We start from the raw sequence: 21,815 nt of genomic DNA, 5'->3' as shown, positions 1-21,815 counted from the left end.
GTGCCGCTGTGGCCAGTAACACCACCCAGGACGGAGAATCATTAAACATGTCCAACAGATGTGGCCCCAACTCTGTCGCAAATTTTTAATGGGGGCCAGATACCGAACACTTCAACCCACCACCCCAGAGAGTAGCGACTTACCCACCACAAAGAAGTCAATACGGGAGTAGACCCAGTGTACATGTGAAAAGAAGGAAAATTCCTTCTCCCTCGGGTATCTGAATCTCCACAGGTCCGCTCCCCCCCCATATGCTTCATAAACACTAGCAGCTCCTTCGCCACCCCTATGTCATGAGGGATTTGGGACACAACATATCTACACTGGGATCAATCACAAAATTAACATCCCCCATCCCAGCATGATCAGCTGATGTGAGCCCAGTTCAGGGATGGCCATCAGTACTCTCTTGATAAATTCCATATCCTCCCAGTTCACCATAACAGCACCTGCTAAATGGGCAAAAACCAAATCCCCACGCAGAAGCCCCCTGTCACTTTCCACTTTCCTGTCACTCCATGGCTTCCACCGGGGGTCTTGCAATTTGCCTTTCTAATTGGTTGCTGTATGCATGTCCCTGTTAACTTCTGTGAATCATGTACGAGAACGCCCAGGTCCGTCTGAATGCAAACATTTCTCAGTCTCACTCCATTCAAAAATAATTCTGCCTTTTCTTTTTCCCACCTAAGTGGATAACTTCACACTTTATCACGTTATGACCACTGATTCAAACTGTCTATCTCCCAGCTTTGACAAAGGGTGCAAATCTCTGGCCATGTTGGGCTCTCTCATGAGCACAACGTGTCTGGAGAATTCCGGGAAAGGCCTCCAGCGAACCGCCTGATAGGCTTTGCGCCTCCCGGGATTCTCCAAACTGCCGCTAAACGTCGCATTCCCGCACCAGATGGGTGGGACCAAATGATACTCGGGATGTAGGTTGTAAACCTACTTGCGACCTACCTGCGCCGGATCCTCCAGGCTCCCTCGATTCTTCGGCCTCCCCAGTGAGGCTGCAGCCGGGTGCCAATCAGTGCTGGTCCGCACAAGCGTGGATCAGGCAGAACGGCACCCGGGGGTCTTCTGGGCCACCTGAGACCCCTGGGTAGTCAGGGTCAGTGCAGGGTGGCTCCCTGGCCTTTCCCTTGGAATATGGGCACCTTCACTCTGCCCAGCTGGCACCTTGACACTACCAATCTGACACTGCCAAGGTGCCCAGATGGCACTGCTAAGCCAGCAGGAGCACTGCCTGGGTGCCAGTGTGGCAGTGCAAGGGTGCCCGAATGCCAGGATGGCACTGCCAGGGGTGAAGGGAGCCATGCCCATAAAATGAGGGTGGGGGGGTTTGAAGGGTGGGGGAGTGCAGGGCAGGTAAGTAGGGGCCTCCGGGAGGTGGGGTGGGTGATGGATGGGGTTCCTAGAAGGAAGGGGGTGCTGTAAGGTGGCTTGCGTGGGGCCTGAAAAGGGGGGATCCCCAGGGATCCCATAGCGGGGTGTCCTCAATTGGGTGGTGTGGGGTAATACCCATATGTGTGGGGGGTGACATTGCCCGTGGCAGGAGGGTGTAGGGACTCACAAGCTCACTTTGAGATCGGGGCACCCTTTCAAAATGGCAACCTGATCTCTGAGTTCAGCTCCCCAGTGGTAACAGAAAATTCTACGTGTGCCTTGAAACGGTGAAAAACTCCCCGGGGCCCAAAAAAGTGACGAAGTGTCATTGACTGGTGGTGGGGAATAGCCGGTAGAGCCGGCGGGAAACTCGCCACAAATTTACTTTTAATTTTTGGGGGAGAATTGGGCCCAAAAAGTCATCGAATCATAGAATTTACAGTGCAGAAGGAGGCCATTCGGCCCATCGAGTCTGCACCGGCCCGTGGAAAGAGCACCCTACTTAAGCCAACACATCCACCCTATCCCAGTTACCCCACCTAATCTTTTTGGACACTCAGTGCAATTTAGCATTGCCAATCCATCTAACCTGCACATCTTTGGGAGGAAACTGGAGCACCCGGAGGAAATCCACGCAGACATGGGGAGAACGTGCAGACCATCCCCAATTTTTCTCCCCTTCCTTTATTAAATATCGGGGTTATTTTTGCCACATTCCAATCCTTGACTATAAGTAATTCTGGGAACTCCGAGCAGGATACTTAGAAGACAATGGTAGGATTGGGCAGAGCCAACATGACTCTGTGAAAGGGAAACCATGTTTAACAAACCTGTTGGGAGTTTTTTTTAGGATGTTACTAGCCGAACAGATGAGGAGGAACTGTTGGTGTGGTATATTTAGATTTTTGAAAACTTTTGTTCAGGTCCACACAAGTGGTTAGTAAACAACATTAGACCACATTGGATTGGAGAGAATATACTGGCACAAATCTAGAACTGGTTAACATACAGAAAATCGAGACTAAGAATAAATGGGTTGTTTTCAGGTTAGCAGGCCGTGACTAATGGGGAACCACAAGAAGGACTTGGACAGGCTAGGAGAGTGAGCAAAGAAGTGGCAGATGGAATACAATGTGGAAAAGTGTGAATTTATGCACTTTGGTAGGAAGAATAGAGGCATAGACCATTTTCTAAATGAGACAAGGCTTCAGAAATTAGAAGCACAAAGTGACTTGGGAGTCCGAGTTCAAGATTATCTTAAGGTTAACATGGAGGTTCAGTCGGCAGTTAGGAAGGCAAATGCAATGTCAGCATTCATATCACAAGGGCTAGAATACAAGAGTAGGCATGTATTTCTGAGGCTGTATAAGGCTCTGGTCAGACGCCATTTGGAGTACTGTGGCCAGTTTTGGGCCCCGTATCTAAGAAAGGATGTTCTGGCCTTGGAAAGTGTCCAGAGGAGGTTCACAAGAATGATCCTTGGAATGAAGAGCTTGTCATTTGATGAGCCGTTTTGAGGACTCTGGGTCTGTACTCATTGGAGTTTAGAAGGATGAGGGGGATCTTATTGAAACTTACAGGATACGAGAGGCCTAGATGGGATGCATGTGGAGGGGATGTTTCCACTAGTAGGATAAACTAGAACCCGAGGGCACAGCCTCGAACTGAAGGGACAAATCCTTTAAAACAGAGATAAGGAGGAATTTCTTCAGCCAGAGGCTGGTGAATCTGTGGAATTCATTGCCGCAGAAGGCTGTGGAGGCCAAATCGTTGAGTGTCTTTAAGACAGAGATAGATAGGTTCTTGATTAATAAAGGGATCAGGGGTTAGGGGGAGAAGGCAGGAGAATGGGTATGAGAAACATACCAGCCATGATTGAATGGCGGAGCAGAGTCGATGGGCCGAATGGCCTAATTCTGCTCCTATGTCTTATGGTCTTAAGAATCTGTGTTTGAGCCCCAGCTATTCACCATCTACATCAAGGATTTAGATGTGGAATTAAAGGCTATATTTCCAAGTTTTCAGATGGCACAATACTGTGTGGAAGTCTGAGTTGTGAGGAGGATGCAAAGATGTTTCAACAGGGTTTTTAGAGGCTAAGTGCATGGCCAAATGTTTGGCAGATGGACTACAATATGAAAAAATATGAGATTATCCAGTTTGATTGGAAAAACAAATGTACAGAGTATTTCTTAAATGATGAGAGGCTGGGAAATGAATTAAACAACATTGGGAAGTATTGAACTTCGAAAGGTCTTGGGTGTCCTTAAAAGCTAACCTGCAGTTACAGCAGGCAATGAAGAAGGCAAATAGTAGCTTGGCTTTTATTATGAGAGGGTTTTAGTTCAGGAGTAAAGATGTTTTACTGCAATTGTACAAAGCCTTGGTGTGACCGCACCTGGGGTATTTTGTGCGGATTTGGTCTCCTTGCCTAAGGAAAGATATACTTGCCATAGGAGGAGTGCAACAAATGTTCACCAAACTAATTTCTGGGATGGATGGATTGTCCTATGAGGAAAGATTAAGTAGACTGGGTGTTTATTCTTTGGGGTTTAGGAAAATGAGAGGTGATCTCAGTAAACCATGCAAAATTCTTACAGGGTTCAATGGGGCAGATGCAAGAAAGCTGTTTCTCCTGGTTTTTGGGGGGGGGGGTGAGTTTGTCTAAAACCAGGATCACAGTCTCAGAATAAGGAGCAGGCATTTAGGGATGATACCAAAAGGAATTTCTTCACTCGGAGTGCGGTAACTCTTTGGAATTCTCTGCCCCAGAAGACTGTGGAGACTCAGTCATTGAATATCTTCAAGACTGAGATTAATAGATTTCTACATATTAAAAACACCAAGGGATACAGAGATAGTGCAGGGAAATGCTGTTGAAGTCAAAGATCAGCCAGGATCTCATTGAATGGCTCAGCAGGTTTGAAGGGCTGAATGGCCTATTCCCATTTTGTTTCTTATGTTTTCGAGGACAAGTCCTCAGAGCCGGGATGTTGTCAGGGCCTGTAGCCTTTGCTGTATCACTGCTCCGTGATATTACAGGGAATTACTTGACTGAATATACAATTCTATGATGGTGGGGATCTGAGGAAGCCAAGATAGATAATGAATTCAACACGTCTCACTGAAGATGAGACATGAAGATTGACTGAAGATTGACCCAGATGTTCAACTACACTTGGGATTTCACCGAGGCCAGGCTGACTGAAGAGGGCAGTGGAGGAGGGTGGACGTGGAGAGGCAAATCTGTTGGGAAGAGCCTCCTGTTGGCACCAGGGACCCAGTATGAGGCGCCATTCTGCACCATTTAACTGTCCAGGGTTAAATCTGCTGGGCTCTGCGTTGAGTACGATTGGTCATTGATTGCCCATTTGCAGTCCTCAATTGAGTTGCAGACAGGTGACCAACCTGACACCTGCTAAAATTACATAGGGATTGGTGGCAGTTATTGGGCGCACAGCCCTAATTTACCAGATTTTCTGGCTACTGGTGGCCTGTAAAATTCAGTGCAATGTGAATAGTTCCGAGGGTAAAGCGATGCATGCAATTTTTGAAATTCATTGCTTTTCATTGAGGATAAAAAGCTGAAAAGGATTGGTTATGTTAAGCAATTTATAAGGTTCGATGGTATGTTCTCTGTTGAAGTGCACATGCCTATGGCACATGAATATGAGTATTGGGATCATATCCAAGAACGATTTCTATTTCCCATTTTTATTTACTAATCAGGCACATCTGGATTCCTAAATTGTTGCTTAAAGATAGTGGTGAAGATAGTGGCAAAGTGATATTAGTAATATATAAGTGCTTTTTGTGTAAATATAGTGGCTTTGTTCTGTAAAACACTTAAAGAATGCCATTTATGCTTGTGAAATTTCTTTTAGTTGCTAATGTGTGGTCTTGGAGACGTGGATGTCAATGACTGGAGGCAACACACTGTCTACAAGAACAACTACTGTACAAACCACCCGGTCATCCAGTGGTTCTGGAAGGTAATGTACAATCAACAATTGATTCAGATACAGTACTGAGCAGTTAATACATTCTTTGCTAAGGTTTTATTTTGCTGTATTCAAACATTCACACATCCATAAAATTGCTCTTAAAGCAGTTTTTACACCATACTTTACTACCCCAAGAAATTTACTTTCATTTTGGGTGCAGATTTGGGTTTATCAGCAAACATTTTGATATCAGGGATGTATGAATGTGCCTGTGCATTGACGTTAAACGTCCCCCTCGATCTGTTATTTTGTTCTTTTAATTAAATTTGGTGCAGAATCAAATCATAGGATCTTAAAGCTGTTATTTACATAGCAGTAGTAATACTATACCTAGTAGATGCATTGATTCTGCAATCAGCCCTCCCAGTGAGGTCTGGCACTCAGAAAAAATGCGTATTAGTGAACATTCTCATCTATTACTTAACCGGTAACTCTATCTTGAAGCAGGACTTCATTATTGCATTACTACAATATTTACAGTGCAACATTTTCTTTTTGATGCTGACGTAACAATGAGTTGGATGATAATTGCTGCCCTTCCTCCATCTCCTAACATCCATGGAGAGTATAGCCGCTAATTTATCAACAGCACATGGACTAGAAAGTCTTCCAGATCCTGAATATTTTGATGGATTGTGATTCCAAAAGTGCATGCCTATTATCCAACTGCCCAATAAAAAAGCTAATACCTAGACTTGATGGCTCTATGTTGCTGAGTAGAAATAGCTGACATCAACAGCTGTGGCTAGGCAGCTCTGTATTAGCCACATGCATTATTTTTTTGAATAAATTTAGAGCACCCAATTCTTTCTTTCCAATTTAGCATGGCAAATTCACCTTCCCTGCACATCTTTGGGTGGTGGGGGTGAGACTCACGCAGACACGGGAAGAATGTGCAAACTCCACACGGGCAGTGACTCGGGGCCAGGTTCGAATCCGGATCCTGCGTGTCTTGAGGTGGCAGTGCTAACCACTGTGTAACCGTGCCACCCTTCACGTGGATTATATTACCAGAAAATACCTTAATGCACTCACACAGTGCAGATAAATACATAATTTGTGCTTTTTCTTTTGGTTTAATATCTATCACTATTCAGTACCAAGGGATTAAAGCACTCGCTGCTTTTATTCTTAGTTGAACAACCATACAAATATGAGTATTCAGATCATATGCCTAGAGACATAGTCTACTGCTCATTTTTTATTTACTAATTAGGAATGCAGTTTGCCTCTTTTAGATTCCCAATTTAGCCACATCTAACTGGAGGCTAATCGGACAACATAGTTCTAGGTCATCATGTCCAGTAACGGTGACGTGATTTACCAGGTCACCAAAGAAGCAGGTTAACATGACTTTCATTAAATTGGACTTCCCAATGTCCCAAGTCCAATCAGTTTTATACACATGGCTATCAGCCCACATGTCAATATTTTTGAAGAAAATATTTGAAAATGGTACTGTGGAAAGAAATGTGTTGTGGCATTTACAAAATGATTCAACTCACCTTGCATTTGAGGTTCTAGATATTTGGCCCCTGCAGCATCTTGGAAGATGCTCCTTCAGTGAGTGTGACAGTGGCATCAGTGACGCTAATATGAAACATGTATCTAAATTCTGCATTGAACTCTCTCATAACGAGAGGGTGAGGATGACCTTATTTTGGCTTGGTCCCATGGCAAACTGTAAGCTTTGTGTTCTGTTTTCAGTGCAATGCCATTCACATGGATAAAAATCCATTGTGTTGCATTAACAATACGGATATTTTGGTGTTGAAATCATTTGCATACAAGTTTCCTTCTTCAAGCCTGTAAAATTATAAAACCAGCTCAATAGACCAAATAATCTGGTCCTGTTCCAATTTTCTTGATAACTACTGGAGCTGTTTGTGCTGTAACTGTTAATTATTTTAGAATTAAGAGAGATTTATTGCCTGAATGCAAGGAATTGTCCCCCAGACATCAAAATCTTTGTTCCTTGTTATCTTTTAACTTCTCTGTATACTTCTTGGAATAAAGCAGTTTCTGAATAGTTTCAGTCTGTGTCTTTAAAATAGACTAAAGAGTTAAAGATAACACCCTGAAATAGTGCATAGCCTTGAAAATGATGGGAAATGACATCTCAATTAGTAGCTAATTCTTGGTGAGTTTTGAAAGCTTTTTAAATTTCCAAATGAGACAGCTTTTGTAGTGTTCCACAAATGGACAGGATAGCAACATTTGCCACTGTAAAAAAAAGTACAAAGAATAGACAACTCCCCATTCCCCGCACTGGGATAGAAAGAACATTTCACCATGATATCTTTGAATAACTGCGGGCGCGTTCACTGCTGGTAGCAAAGACCCCCTATGCCACTGAGAGAAGCCAACTTAAAAATTGTTCAACAAGCGTCATAGCATGGGCTAACCTGGGACTTTTAAAAAGGAGAAATAAATCCTCAGCTTAAAAGTATCTAAAAATCAAAAGAGTTTCTCTCGCATCTCCGTGGACTTCATTTCAACTTTTATGAAGTTTTCATATTTGTGTGTTTTGCATTGCAGGACTCCTGTGTGTTGATTTATTTAATTGTGCAAACATCGGAAAGGGGTGCAATCGAATGACTAGAGCCACAAGAATGTCTTTGCAGCATCTGCACTTTTTAGAATTGATGTCAATCAAATCCCTCCCTCCAGTTATTGCTAAATTTTGCCCATTCTTCTATTTTCCTGTAAATGTAAAAGAAATTCGATTTGCAAATATTTGAACTGAAGAATGTCAGATCTCATTACCATGTTTGATGTTGCAAACAAATTCTTACATGAAGTTGATCTTTCAGCTTTTGAAAACAAAATTAAATGAGCCACAAACAAGTGACCCAAGATAGAATTTCAACGGAAATCAATTGGTTTGACTTTTACTTTAAACTCGTTTCAAAATGCTGCATCAATCCTGCATACGTAACTTGGAGATGATCCAATCGGGGCTAGGCAGTATCTGAAAGGACCACAGTATTTACCTAAGCTTCAGGGTTCAGTGAACCAAGTTGTGCAATTATTCTCAATACAGTTAATAATGACAAATGTTGTTGACTGCAACTACTTTGTTTTCTTAAAGACCTTTTGTGCGGGAAATCAAGTTTGTTTGTTGAAAGAACAGACTGAAATATTCTCATGTAAAGTCACGAAGACGAAAGTATCAATACTGTTTAACAAAAGACTCCTCAATGTCCAGTGATACTTATTTTGGCAGACTGACTGAATTTACTTGTCCTTTTTATGCTGAGCCAGTTACATTAAGAAATTGACAGCGTCCCTGAAACTTTACCGCATGCTACTTAGTCGATAACATTTGCATTACTGCTTACGTTTGTCCAGTGTTTGCTTTTTTGTTTCCCCTTTCCCCTAAGTCTCGACAGTATTGTCATTGTCCAAAGTGAAAGTAGAATGGCAAATAATCCCCTTTAACTTCAGGTATATTTGACTTAAAGTGCTTGGGCCGATCCTCAAGGGAATTCAAGTTCAGATTGTTTTTTTAATGTAAAAGCTGAGGAAGCACCTTTCATTTTCCAGGAAATTTCTCTGTACAATAGAGATTATTGTCTTCCTTTTAATGCAAATTTTTGTTCGATCTGAAGTGCGACTGATGTATGCAGCTTTCTACCTTGCTTTCCTCCTTTAGACATCCCTTAAAATCTACCTCTGTGACCAAGTTTTTGGACATCTGACCTAACATCACCTTATGTGACTTGTCATACTCCTGCAAAGCGATTTGGGATGTCTCATTATGTTAAAAGTCTCAACGGTAGCACAGTGGTTAGCACTGTTGCTTCACAGCACCAGGGTCCCCGGTTCGATTCCCGCTTGGGTCACTGTCTGTGCAGAGCCTGCATGTTCTCTCCGTGTCTGCGTGGGTTTCCTCCGGATACTCTAGTTTCCTCCCACAAGTCCCGAAAGACGTGCTTGATAGGTGAATTGGACACTTTGAATTCTCCCTCAGTGTACCCGAACAGGCGCCGGAATGTGGCGATTGTTGTGTTATGTAATTTGGAATAACACAAGCTGCCACTTGATGCAGTTTTGAGTAAATAATGCTCCAGACTTTGAAGTGAGTTCAATGTGTTTTATTGAACTATTAGCACAGTTCTCAATGAGTTCGACTCTCTGCTAATCTAAATGTAGTAACTCAGTCTAACTGAACCAGCCTTGCTCTAAGCCACGTGCTGGGGTGTGATGCTGAGGATACACCCTGTCTCACTCTGTTGGTCTGTGGAAAGAGGCGGGGTGTGAGTGCCTCATCCCTTTTATAGTGAGATACCACCCCTGAGTGTCCTGACTGCTCATTGGTCGTGTCCTATTCTATGTGTTCATTAGCTGCATGTTTGCATATTATGACCTCTCCCCTTTTTTTAATGTTTTGTTGGCGTATGTGAATGTATTTACATGTGAATGAGTCTGTCTAACTTGACTGACGGAGGACAACAGAACAGAGCGAATAAAACAAACATTCACTAGTCTAGTCTCTGAGGCTTGCGTCTGATCCTGGTCGACCGCCGGAGAGGTGGCGGAGGGGACGACGGCGCCTTGGCAGGCGGGATGGAAACCTGACTGGTGGCCTCGTGGTACAAAGTATCAGGAGGTGGCAATTCGACATATGGAAATGGAGGAGAAAGTGGTTGCGGGCAGGCAACTTTGTGCAGTGCCCGTCAATTCCTTCGCACGATGGAGCCATCAGCCATACGTACAACATAAGAGCGGGGCGCGGCCTGTCGAACAACGACAGCCGGGGCAGACCACCCACCAGCCGGTATCTGGATCCTGAAAGTGTCTTCCGGGGATAGCATGGCCAGATCGGTGGCATGGGCATCATAGCCCTGCTTTTGACGGTCTGTGAGCTGCTGCATCTTCTGCAGCACCGGGAGGTGATCCAGGTTGGGCAGGTGTATGGCTGGAAGCATCATCTGCAGGTCCCTGTTCATCAGGAGTAGAGCCGGCGAAATGCCAGTGGACAATGGAGTCGCCCTGTTCGCGAGCAGTGCAAGGTGTATGGTGGAAGCAGAGTCCGCGGCCTTGCAGATGAGCTGTTTCACAATGTGCACCCCTTTCTCGACTTTTCCATTGGACTGCGGATAGTGCAGACTGGAGGTGACATGCTGGAAATTGTATGACCTGACAAACATGGACCATTCTCGACTGTTAAAGCACGGGCCATTGTCACTCATGACGGTGATTGGGATGCCATGCATTGCGAACGTCTCCTTACAGGCTTTGATGACGGTCCGAGAGGTGAGGTCCGGGAGCTTCAGCACCTCAGGGTAATTCGAGAAATAGTTGATAATCAATATGTAGTTGCGACCATTCGCATGAAAGAGGTCGATGCCAACCTTGGACCACGGAGAGGTCACTATGTCATGCTGTTGGAGCGTCTCCTTGCTCTGCGCTGGCTGGAACCGCTGACAGGTAGCACAGTTCAGGACCGTGTTCGTGATGTCCTGGCTGATGCCGGGCCACTAGACATGTCCTGGCAGATGCCGGGCGCGTGTGCCATCTCACTCGTGAGTTCCTCCCGCTTCGGGATTGGGTAGTGTTTCCGCATGATATTCTTATTGAGATTCTTGGGATCAATGCAGATGCGCAGCTCCCCCGAAGGCTTCTTTACGCACACCATCGAGCTGACCCAGTCAGTCGGTTCAGTGACCTTGGATATGATGCCTTTTTGCTGAAGATCCTTGAGCTGTGCCTTCAGGCGCTCTCTCAGTGGAGCAGGGACTCGGAGTGGTGCGTGGACCACTGGCTTCGCATCAGGCCGTAGCATAATCTTGTATCGATACGGCAGCGTGCCCATCCCGTCGAACACATCTGGATACTGGGCGAGGATGTCGTCGATGCCGACCTGAAGATCCACATGGGAGGATGTCGTGGTGTAAACCCTTTGAATGAGGTTCAGCTGCTTGCAGGTGTACGCATCTAGTAGGGATGCCCTGTCCTGCTTAACAATTTCAAAGCATAACCGTGCTTGTGTGTGTCGGTTAGATACATGCAGATGGCCGAGATGGCATTCCCGTTGTAATCCAGGAGCTTGCAGGCAGCTGGAAGGACCGTCGGGGGCTTCTTAGTGCGTCTGATGTCTGCCTGTGAGAGGAGGTTGGCAGAGGCACCTGTGTCCAGCTTGAACTGGATGGGGCAGTGGTTGACCTTCTTCACTGTTCGCCATTTGTCATCGGAATCCACAGCTAGGATCGATTGGACGTGCAATGTGTCTGATGTGGCATATTCACACTATGTAATAAAGCCCACACGGTAGGCATTGTCCAGGCATTCATCATCTGGATCCGTTGCACTGCCGGGATCAGAATCCTGTAGGCATTGTGGCACACTCCGGATGAGCCGTCGTCGGAATTTGGCGCACTGGCTCCTGACTGGTGGTGCAGATTTGCACAGGGCTGCATAGTGGCCTGGCTTCCCGCAGTTTAAACAGCGTCTGCCTCTTGCAGGGCAGAGTATCTTTAAATGGGCAGTGCCACAGTTCGAACACGTCATAACGTCGGCGTCCTGACGCTCCGTGCGTCGTTGCACATGCGCAGTGCGGTTCTCAGACGGCTGCACCTGCACAGTGCAGGTTTCGGCCGCTTCATTATCCCGTTCGCATCGCGCATGCGTCATGCCCCGTGAAGAGCGTGCAAAATGGCCGCTTTCGTCAATGTAGAGGCGCTGCATCCGGGAGATGACCTGCACACTCTCTGCCTTGTGGGAGGCTAGTTTGTCGTTTTCTGCCGTTTAGTACTGGGAATAGCGATTTTTAGCGTGCTCATGCACTGCATGTTTCAATCGCGACTGGCAGGGTCATATCTTGATCTTCAGTAACTGCTCTCTCAGAGGATCAGAGTGAACTCCAAAAACTATTTGGTCTCTGATCATGGAGTCAGTGATATCACCGTAGTTGCAGGATTGCGCTAGATGTCTAAGATTAGTTAAATATGAGTTGAAGGATTCGTCTTTACCTTGCAATCGCTGCTTGAATATGTAGCGCTCGAAGATTTTGTTGGTGTCCACCTCACAGTGGCTGTCAAACTTGTCCAGGATGGTCTGAAACTTTGTCTTGTCCTGGTCTTCGGCGAAGTGAATGGACTTGAATATTTCCAAGGCGTGATCACCCGTTGTGGCGAGGAGAAGAGCTATCTTTCGTGCATCAGACGCATCATTGAGGTCTGATGCTTCGACATAAAGCTGAAATTTCTGCTTGAATATCTGCCAGTTGGCACTGAGATTGCCGGAGGTCCTGAGCTGGTGAAGAGCCAGAATTTTTTCCATTGTGCCGGTATTCATTCGCTAGTCAAGATGGATCTTGCTGAGTTGAACTAACTAGATTGAACAGACTCCTGGTATCATGTGTTATGTAATTTGGAATAACACAAGCTGCCACTTGATGCAGTTTTGAGTAAAAGATGCTTCAGACTTTGAAGTGACTTCAATGTGTTTTATTGAACTGTTAGCACAGTTCTCAGTGAGTTCGACTCTCTGCTAATCTAAATGTAGTAACTCAGTCTGACTGAACCAGCCTTGCTCTAAGCCACGTGCTGGGGTGTGCTGCTGCGGATACACCCTGTCTCACTCTGTAGATGTTGGACTGTGGAAAGAGGCAGGGTGTGAGTGCCTCATCCCTTTTATAGTGAGAAACCACCCCCGAGTGTCCTGACTGCTCATTGGTCGTGTCCTATTCTATGTGTTCATTAGCTGCATGTTTGCATATCATGACAGTGACTAGGGGCTTTTCACAGTAACTTCATCGCAGTGTTAATGTAAGCTTACTTGTGACTGCTGACTTTTTTATTATGCCTCCTACTTTCTTGATCATTCATTTCATCCAAGCTCTATTGTCTTCCAGGCGGTGTTACTGATGGATGCTGAGAAACGTATCCGACTACTACAGTTTGTTACTGGAACTTCAAGAGTGCCTATGAATGGGTTTGCTGAGCTATATGGTGTGTCCTTTTTACTTTGTATGCAAGCTTTCACCCTCGAGTTTAAATTTTATTTCATTTTAATCTCTATTTGGGAAGGACATTTAATTTTCACTTCTGGATTGTAGTACAACATAGTCTTTTTGTTGAGAAAATATCATGTATTCAGCCAAATCTTTGCTTCATGTTTTTATTCATTCTTGGGATATGGATGTTGTTGCCAAACCTTACAATTATTGCCTATTCTAGTTATCCTTAGGAAGGTGGGGGGTATTCACTCACTATGTTTTAACATATACCTGTAAGATGTTCCAGAAACTTGTTTCTAAAAAGGCCTGCTATCCTTTCTGGTATTTCACACAGGTTCCAATGGTCCTCAGCTGTTTACAATAGAGCTGTGGGGAACTCCAGAAAAGTTACCAAGAGCTCACACATGGTAAGAGGTTATTAAATGCAGAGGTTAATGCTAAATGCATAAGAAGGCTAATGGAATGCTATCTTTTATTACAAGAGGAATTGAGAATAAAGGTAAGGATATTATGCTGCAACGTTACAGGGCATTGATGAGACCACTTCTCAAATACTGTGTGCAGTTTTGGTCTCCTTATTTAAGGAAGAATGTGATACCTGGAATGAAGGGGTTGTCTTATGAGAAAGGGCTGAACAGAGACTGGAGTTTTGAAGAGTGAGGGGTGGCTTGATTGAAGTATACAAGATCCTGAATGGTCTTGACAAGGTGGATGTTGAAAGGATGCTTTCTTTTTGTGGGTGAGTCCAGAACTAGGGCCAGTCACCCTTCTTGGACGGAGGGTTGAGCAACTTTGGAACTCTCTGCCTCAGAAGGAGGTGGAAGCGGGGTCATTGAATATTTTTAAGGTGAGGGTAGATAGATTTGTGTTAGACAATGGAAGTAGATGGCAATATGGAATTTGGAACATAAACAAATCAGCCGTGATCTCATTAAAAGGCAGAGAAGGGTTACTTCTCCTAATTTGTATGTTTTGAGCAGTCCGGTGACAAAGCACATGCTTAATCTTTTAATGTTGACTTTTCCCCATGATGTTAGCGATGGAAAGATAGGGGGGGCCTGCTGTTTTATAATGAAGGACGTGATAGGCCAGTATCTTGATGCTTTATAGTCTGGTTTGCTTTCTAACAGGTAAATCAACATGGAACGATTTTAACTGGCTACTGTCCAATCTCTGTTGAAATGTTAAAATCATCCCTTTGGGTCCAAGATTCCATGTTCTAAGCTTTTAACAACAAGATAAATACTTGTTTCTCATTCCAGGAGTGGGGAACTGTGTGTCATCTAGATTTATTAATGGGAGATTGATGAAGGAGGGGTTAGTGGTAGAACCAGGGGAATGATTCCGTTGCAGCTTTAGGTTTCGTTGGTATTTATTTCATACTAGCAGTCTCCCGTGACATTACTCAAGAGTTTGCCCATGTGTCTGTCCACTGCATTTGCCTGTCTTTATTTCCTCTGAAAATCTACCACTATCTTTCTCAGTGTTTCTGTCCAAGTTCCTGTCATTTGAAAAATTTTAAATGGTGTGCTGTACCCAAAAGTTCAAGCCATTAATGCATATGAAAAACAGCATTGGTCTATTCATAAACATTGAACATTACTTTATACCTCATCATCTCTGCAAAATAGCCAAACGCCAACTTTCATTTTGGAATGCCAATTTGTATCCATTCACTTTTGAAAGTCCATGTACAAAACATTGGTAATATGTTACTGAACTAGTAATTCAGAATCCTGGACTAATCTCACCATGCAGCTGGGGATTTAAATTCAGTTTATTAATTCCATCTGGAATAAAGGATTGGTGGTGACCATGTAATTACTTGATTGTCATTAGAGCCTATCTAGTTCTGGAACAAAATGTGCTGTTTTTCCCTGTCTGGCTTACATGTGACTTCCGATCAACACAGCGTGGATGACTCCTAACTACCACCTGAAATGGCCCAGCAAGCCGCTCAGATGCACCAAACCAATGTGACAAAGTGTAACCTCCGAGGGTGTACTTTATTTCATGGATTGTATCAGTTCAAGAAGATGGCTCACCAACACATTCTCAGGGAATTAGGAATGGGCACCAAATGCTGGCATTGTCAGCAATACCTACATTCTTTAAATGAATTAAAATTAAATTGTACTGACGTCATCCACCATGTTACCTCTTCAAAAAAAAGTCAATCAGTCTAATATGATTAATTGGAACTGAAGGCGATCTAATAGCTAGCTAGTAATAGGAAGAGTTTTCAATATATAAAAGGTAAGAGAGAGGCAAAAATAGACATTGGACCACTGGAAAATGTGGCTGTAGAAACAATAATAGGAAACAAAGAAATGGCAGAGGGACTGAATAGTTACCTTACATCAGTCTTTACGGTGGAAGATACCAGTGGGATGCCAGAACTCCAGGAGAACCAGGGGGCAGAGGTGAGTGCAGTGACCATCACTAAGGAGAAGGTTCTGGGGAAACTGAAAGGTCTGAAGGTGGATAAATCACGTGGACCGGATGGACTACACCCCAGGGTTCTAAAAGAAATAGCTGAGGAGATTGTGGAGGCATTAGTGGTGATTTTTCAGGATTCATTGGAGGCAGGAAGGGTCCCAGAGGACTGGAAAGTGGCTCATGTAACACCACTGTTTAAGAAGGGAGGGAGGAAGAAGACGGGAAATTATAGGCCGGTTAGCCTGACTTCAGTCATTGGTAAGATTTTAGAGTCCATTATTAAAGATGAGATCACGGAGTACTTGGAATTGCATGATAAAATAGGACTGAGTCAGCACGTCTTCGTCAAGGGGAGGTCATGCCTGACAAATCTGTTAAAGTTCTTTGAAGAAGTAACAAGAACGTTAAACAAAGGAGAACCAGTGGACGTGATTTAATTAGATTTCCAGAAGGCCTTTGAGAAGGTGCGGCATAGGAGATTGTTAAATAAGTTAAGAGCCCATGGTGTTAAGGGTAAGATCCTGCATGGATAGAGGATTGGCTGACTGGCAGAAGGCAGAGAGTGGGGATAAAGGGGTCTTTTTCAGGATGGCAGCCGGTGACTAGTGGTGTGTCTCTGGTCAGTGCGGGGGACCACAACTTTTCACAATACATCAATGATCTGGAAGGAACTGAAGGCACTGTTGCTAAGTTTGCAGATGATACAAAGATCTGTAGAGGGACAGGTGGTATTGAGGAAGCAGGCGGGCTGCAGCAGAACTTGGACAGGCTAGGAGAGTGGGCAAAGAAGTGGCAGATGGAATACAATGTGGAAAAGTGTGAGGTTACGCAGAAATGGAGGCACAGACTATTTTCTAAATGGGGAGATGCTTAGGAAATCAGAAGCACAAAGGGACTTGGGAGCCCTTGTTCCCGATTCTCTTAAGGTTAACGTGCAGGATCAGTCGGCAGTTAGGAAGGCAAATGCAACGTTAGGATTCATGTCGAGTGGGCCAGAATACAAGACCAGGGATGTACTTCTGAGGCTATATAAGGCACTGGTCAATACACCCCATTTGGTGTATTGTGAGCAGTTTTGGGCCCCGTATCAAAGGAAGGATGTGCTGGCCTTGGAAAGGGTCCAGAGGAGGTTCACAAGAATTATCCCTGGAATGAAGAGCTTGTCGCTTGAGGAATGGTTGAGGACTCTGGGTCTGTACTCGTTGGAGTTTAGAAGGATGAGGGGGGATCTTATTGAAACTTGCAGGATTTTGCGAGGCCTGGATAGAGTGTACGTGGAGGGGATATTTCCACTTGTAGGAAAAACTAGAAGCAGAGGACACAATCTCAGACTAAAGGGACGATCGTTTAAAACAGAAGTGAGGAGGAATTTCTTCAGCCAGAGGGTGGTGAATCTGTGGAACTCTGCTGCAGAAGCTGTGGAGGCCAAATCACTGAGTGTCTTTAAGACAGAGATAGATAGGTTCTTGATCAATAAGGGGCTCACAGGTTATGGGGAGAAGGTAGGAGAATGGGGATGAGAAAAATATCAGCCATGATTGAATGGCAGTGCAGACTCGATGGGCCGAGTGGCCTAATTCTGCTCCTATGTCTTATGGTCTTAATAAAGGGATCTCAGAGTTCTTGACCGTCATACATATTGTTGTATTACTCATTATTAAAAATGTTTTTTTTAGAGTTTTTATTATATAAATTACAAAATAAACAAATCTTTACAAACCAAATACAATTTGCAGAAAAAAGGCGTTAGAGTAACATTAACGCAAACCTGCCCCTGCGCCTAACAACTGACGGTGATTAGTTCCATAATGTGAACTATGAAAGGTTGCCACCTCCTGCAGAATCCCTCGACCGAACCCCTCACAGTGTACTTGACCTTCTCGAAGTACAAAAACTCCCAAGTGTCCCAACCATACTGAGGCGCTGGGTAGAGACACAGATCTCCACCCCAGCAAAACCCGCCTCCAGGCAATTAATAAGGCGAAGACAAGAACATTGTATTGCTATTTTAAAAAAAATTAATTTAGAGTACCCAATTCTGCACATCTTTGGGTTGTGAAGGTGAGACCCACGTAGACACTGGAAGAATGTGCAAACTGCACATGGACCGTGACCCGAGGCTGGGATTGAACCCAGGCCCTTAGTGCTATGATGCAGCAGTGCTAACCACTGTGCTACCATGCTGCCCGTATTGCTAATTTTAAAAAATCCTTTCAGTGGCTAACAGTGTATTCTAGAAGTTGGGACAATGTTTTGGGGTGTTTTAGTATTTACAGGGGCTCTCACTCCATGAAGAGATTTATAACCTTTGGGTAAGTGGCCCAAGCTTAACTTAAATTGAACATTTGGGGGCTGTTCCTTAGTTTTACCAACAATATTAGAAGGGAAATGAGAACAGCTGTCCTCGACATCAAAACAACAATTAACCAAGATCTCTAGCAAAATTGAGATCAAACAAAGGTATCGCGGTTGTCATTGTCGGAGTCTAGTACCAATTTTACTTAGTTTTACACATAAAAGTTACAACTTGAGTTCTGTATCATTAGAAAAATGCCTCCGTGTAAAAGAATCCAGGTCCGTGGTTATATGTGAATGACCCCACATGAAATTTTGGAGATGTTTCATCTTTTTGATTGATAGTCACACATTGACACTTCTTTGCTGTTGCCTAATATACATTGAATAACTTATATTTCACATTTTGTTCACAGCTTTAACCGCCTTGATTTACCACCTTATGAATCTTTTGAAGATTTACGAGAGAAGCTTCTGATGGCAGTGGAAAACGCTGAAGGATTTGAAGGAGTAGATTAATAGGCTGCAGTTGCGGTCAACAAGATGCTGCTTATAATTTTTTTTTTTTTTAGAGATAGGAACTTTACCAGTGGTATCAATTTAATTGCACAGTGACATTGGTACACGGAACAAATTCTTCTATGTTAATTCCTATTTCAAGTTTCTGGAAAGCTGGATAATTCAAAGCCAACACTCCAGGCAACCGTAATAAAAGAAGAAAAGTGGATAAAATGTGTGGATTAGGACTTAACTGTGTATAAAAATTGTTCTTTAAAGACTTCTTTAAACATTTTACCAACTTTGTAATGAAAGTGAATGGAAACTATCACTTTCACAGGTATAGTATTATCACTTTGTTTACTCAATGGATTGCAAATAACCAGTTATATAGAAACTCTTCTAATATAACCCATCCAGTTAAAGGCACAATCTGTAAAATGACAAAGATTTGAATCATGTTGTTCACACACACATAAACATTAATAGCAGTGTATTGACATTTTCACTGTGAAACATCTGTGCCTCCTTTACCCCGCCAGATCAAAAGCACTTTTATGTATGGATGACATAATTTAACACCTTGATGGAATGTGAAAACAGATAAATGATATTTTTATTTAGAAAAATTGTTACAAATGAGCATAAATGGGATCTCAAAAGCAAATTACAGTAACAAGGTGTTATCTTTATTTTTAAAAATATGTTCCATTTAGCTGAGTAAACTAAACACGGTATCTATTGAGCATGCAATGAAATAACATCTGCATTAAGAGGACTGCCAAAAAAAGTACTTGAGGTATTCTCTTTAATTTAAAATATTACCTGACCTTTCCTTTTTTTTGAACAAGGTGATTGTTGTCTACTGGGGTAAAGCAAATACAGTAACATGCCTGTAACATCTGTAGCATGCTTGTTTAAATCCTTAGACTGTTGGTGGGTGCAGGAAATGGCTGCTGGCTGGATCTTGAACTTTAATCTTACTCACTGCAACAGGTAATATACACAGTAACTATGCTACACAAATGTCAGGAGTCATTTTAATATTGTAATACTGACTAACTTCAAAAGTTAACAAAACTAAAACACTTCTTATTTCACCACCTTTTTCTTTGCTTCTGCCTTTTTTTCTTTCCTATATTCTACCTATTTTATTTTAACTTCAACTTTCATACTGACTTTATTTCTGTATAACCGTTCTCCTCCCTTTATTTTTAAGTTAATATTTACCTGTCTTCTTCCATTTCCCTCCTCCTATCACCCGTTTTAGGGTCAGGAGCATGTTTTCTTTCAAATGTCCATTTGGCTAACTTCTAAATGGTCCTTTGGAGCAGGTTTTCACCAAGCAAATAAATGAAGATCACTATGACCAGATAGATGGCATAGAAAAACGCAACAAACTAAGCAGGGGCTCTGAATACATACCATACATAATGAATACATATCTTCTGTGATGACCTCTCTCCCCCCACACACACAATTTTTTTATTTAAAACCTTTGAAAGGAAAGCCAACCACTCACTGTCAATCAAATTTTCAATGATCTATTTGTCTCATTATTGGTAGAGCTTTGCTTATTTTTTTAAACATGTGTTCTGTTGTAACACCAAGAAATCTAAGGGCACTTTATACAGAGCTGTTAATTGTTTTTAAATCTGTACATTTTTAATACAGAGTTCAGTGTCCACTGCAATATGAAAGCTGTGCACACCAGCCTACACTTTTGTTATTGCAACAAAACCAATGTAGAGCTGAGCCAAACATCGTCATTTGTTTCCTTTTTTTCACAATGTGCTTTTATCCCTTTCAAAACACCTTGAAACTTCAAAACTCACCTTACAAATATGTAATGAACATCTCCTGAAATTCCTCCTTCCCCACTAAATTTGCAGAAAACAAAATTCCTTAATAATGTTGCAAGTTTTGTAATTTGTGTTTGATGCATATATGGGTTAATGAGTTAAGCATATTTATCTAACTTAGCACAGTGAGGAAGTACAACAAACCTCTTATTCTTGAATATGTTTGAAAACTGCCTGACTTCTGTTGAAGCCTGTATACAGCCATGTTAAAGATGGCTTGGCCTCTGTAATTGAGTTCTGTTCTCCCACTTTTTTTTAATCCCTTGTGTTCTTTATATCCCCTCAGGAGTCAGTAAATTACTGCCCACAATCTGCTTTCTGTCCAAGTGTTCGAAGTTCATAATTCCATAGCCACTGTTGAAGCTTCTCCATTGATGTTGAACTTGTAATTTGGCAAACTGACTGTGTTTGCAACTCTACTTATCATGCTCCTTAGAAAATGAGTACTTTTGCCTACAACAGTGATGCATAGCCCCTTATGAATGTGCAGCCTTAACTGCAACTGATTTGATGGAAAGCATGTGGTGTACCACCTGCCCTGTTGGGCCACGAATGCTTCAGTTTCCGAATGGGCAACAATACTGAAAAATGTAATTGCCTTTCAGAATTAACTGTGCCACTTATTCTAAGAGCCATTAATAAAATTACTATTTTAAAAAGAAAGAATTCAAATTTAATGAGCTCAGGACATTCCAGAGGTACATTTCAGTTTATTTAAGTACTTTTGAAGTGTGGTTACAGTTGTAATATAGAGAAGATCCCACAAACAGCAATGGGATAAATGACCAATAAAGCTCTTTCAGTGTTGTTGGCCAAGACTTTGGGGAGCTCTCCCTGCTTTGGATAGAATTGTACCATTTGATCTTTTACATCCATCAAAGAGGAGGGAAGACGGGGCCTCGGTTTAACATCAGATCCCAAAGGAAGCCTCTTCAGCACTGCGCTGGAATATCAGCCCCCAAGCTTGTGTGCTCCGATCCAAGTGAGAATTGAACCTACAACTTTATAACTGAGAGGTAGGAGCAAAGGCTGGGGTACAACAACAAAGGCAGTGCCAAAGGGGGCTCGAGTAGACTTGATTTTGATGCTTTGTATGTAGCACCCTATTGGTTGTGCACATTAATTTCTGGATAAGTACATCAGTGGTGATCTCAATAATAATAATCTTTTATTGTCACAAGTAGGCTTACATTGCAATGAAGTGACCGTGAAAAGCCCCTAGTCGCCACATTGCGGCGCCTGTTCGGTTACACGGAGGGAGAATTTAGAATGTCCAAATTACCTAACACAAGGGGACTGATGAAACAGATGCTCTAGAAAGATAACGTTGAAGACTGCTGCTCAGAATGGAATTCCAAAACAAGGCTA

The 21,815-nt window shown here is 43.0% G+C and overlaps 1 protein-coding gene across 13 annotated transcripts in view; it reads left to right on the top strand.

Annotated features, from left to right (window-relative positions):
* The window catches only part of nedd4l (NEDD4 like E3 ubiquitin protein ligase), a 635,409-nt gene that overhangs the window by 597,074 nt on the left and 16,520 nt on the right, over window positions 1–21,815 (top strand). For 7 of the 13 annotated variants that reach the window (XM_072497353.1, XM_072497350.1, XM_072497352.1 and 4 more), the window contains 4 exons: window positions 5,271–5,378; window positions 13,249–13,345; window positions 13,688–13,760; window positions 18,504–21,113. In XM_072497353.1, coding sequence (XP_072353454.1) covers window positions 5,271–5,378; window positions 13,249–13,345; window positions 13,688–13,760; window positions 18,504–18,606 — 381 coding nt within the window. In that variant the 3' untranslated portion in view covers window positions 18,607–21,113. Of the gene's footprint in view, window positions 1–5,270; window positions 5,379–13,248; window positions 13,346–13,687; window positions 13,761–18,503; window positions 21,114–21,815 lie in introns of those variants that run through there. The other 6 variants (XR_011940294.1, XR_011940292.1, XR_011940291.1 and 3 more) reach the window with 6 other exon arrangements.

This window comes from Scyliorhinus torazame, chromosome 3 (assembly GCF_047496885.1).
Source record: "Scyliorhinus torazame isolate Kashiwa2021f chromosome 3, sScyTor2.1, whole genome shotgun sequence".
Classification (NCBI taxonomy): Eukaryota; Metazoa; Chordata; class Chondrichthyes; order Carcharhiniformes; family Scyliorhinidae; genus Scyliorhinus; species Scyliorhinus torazame.
The sequence above is the reverse complement of the archived record's forward strand: the minus strand, read 5'-3'. Positions and strand labels throughout refer to the sequence as shown.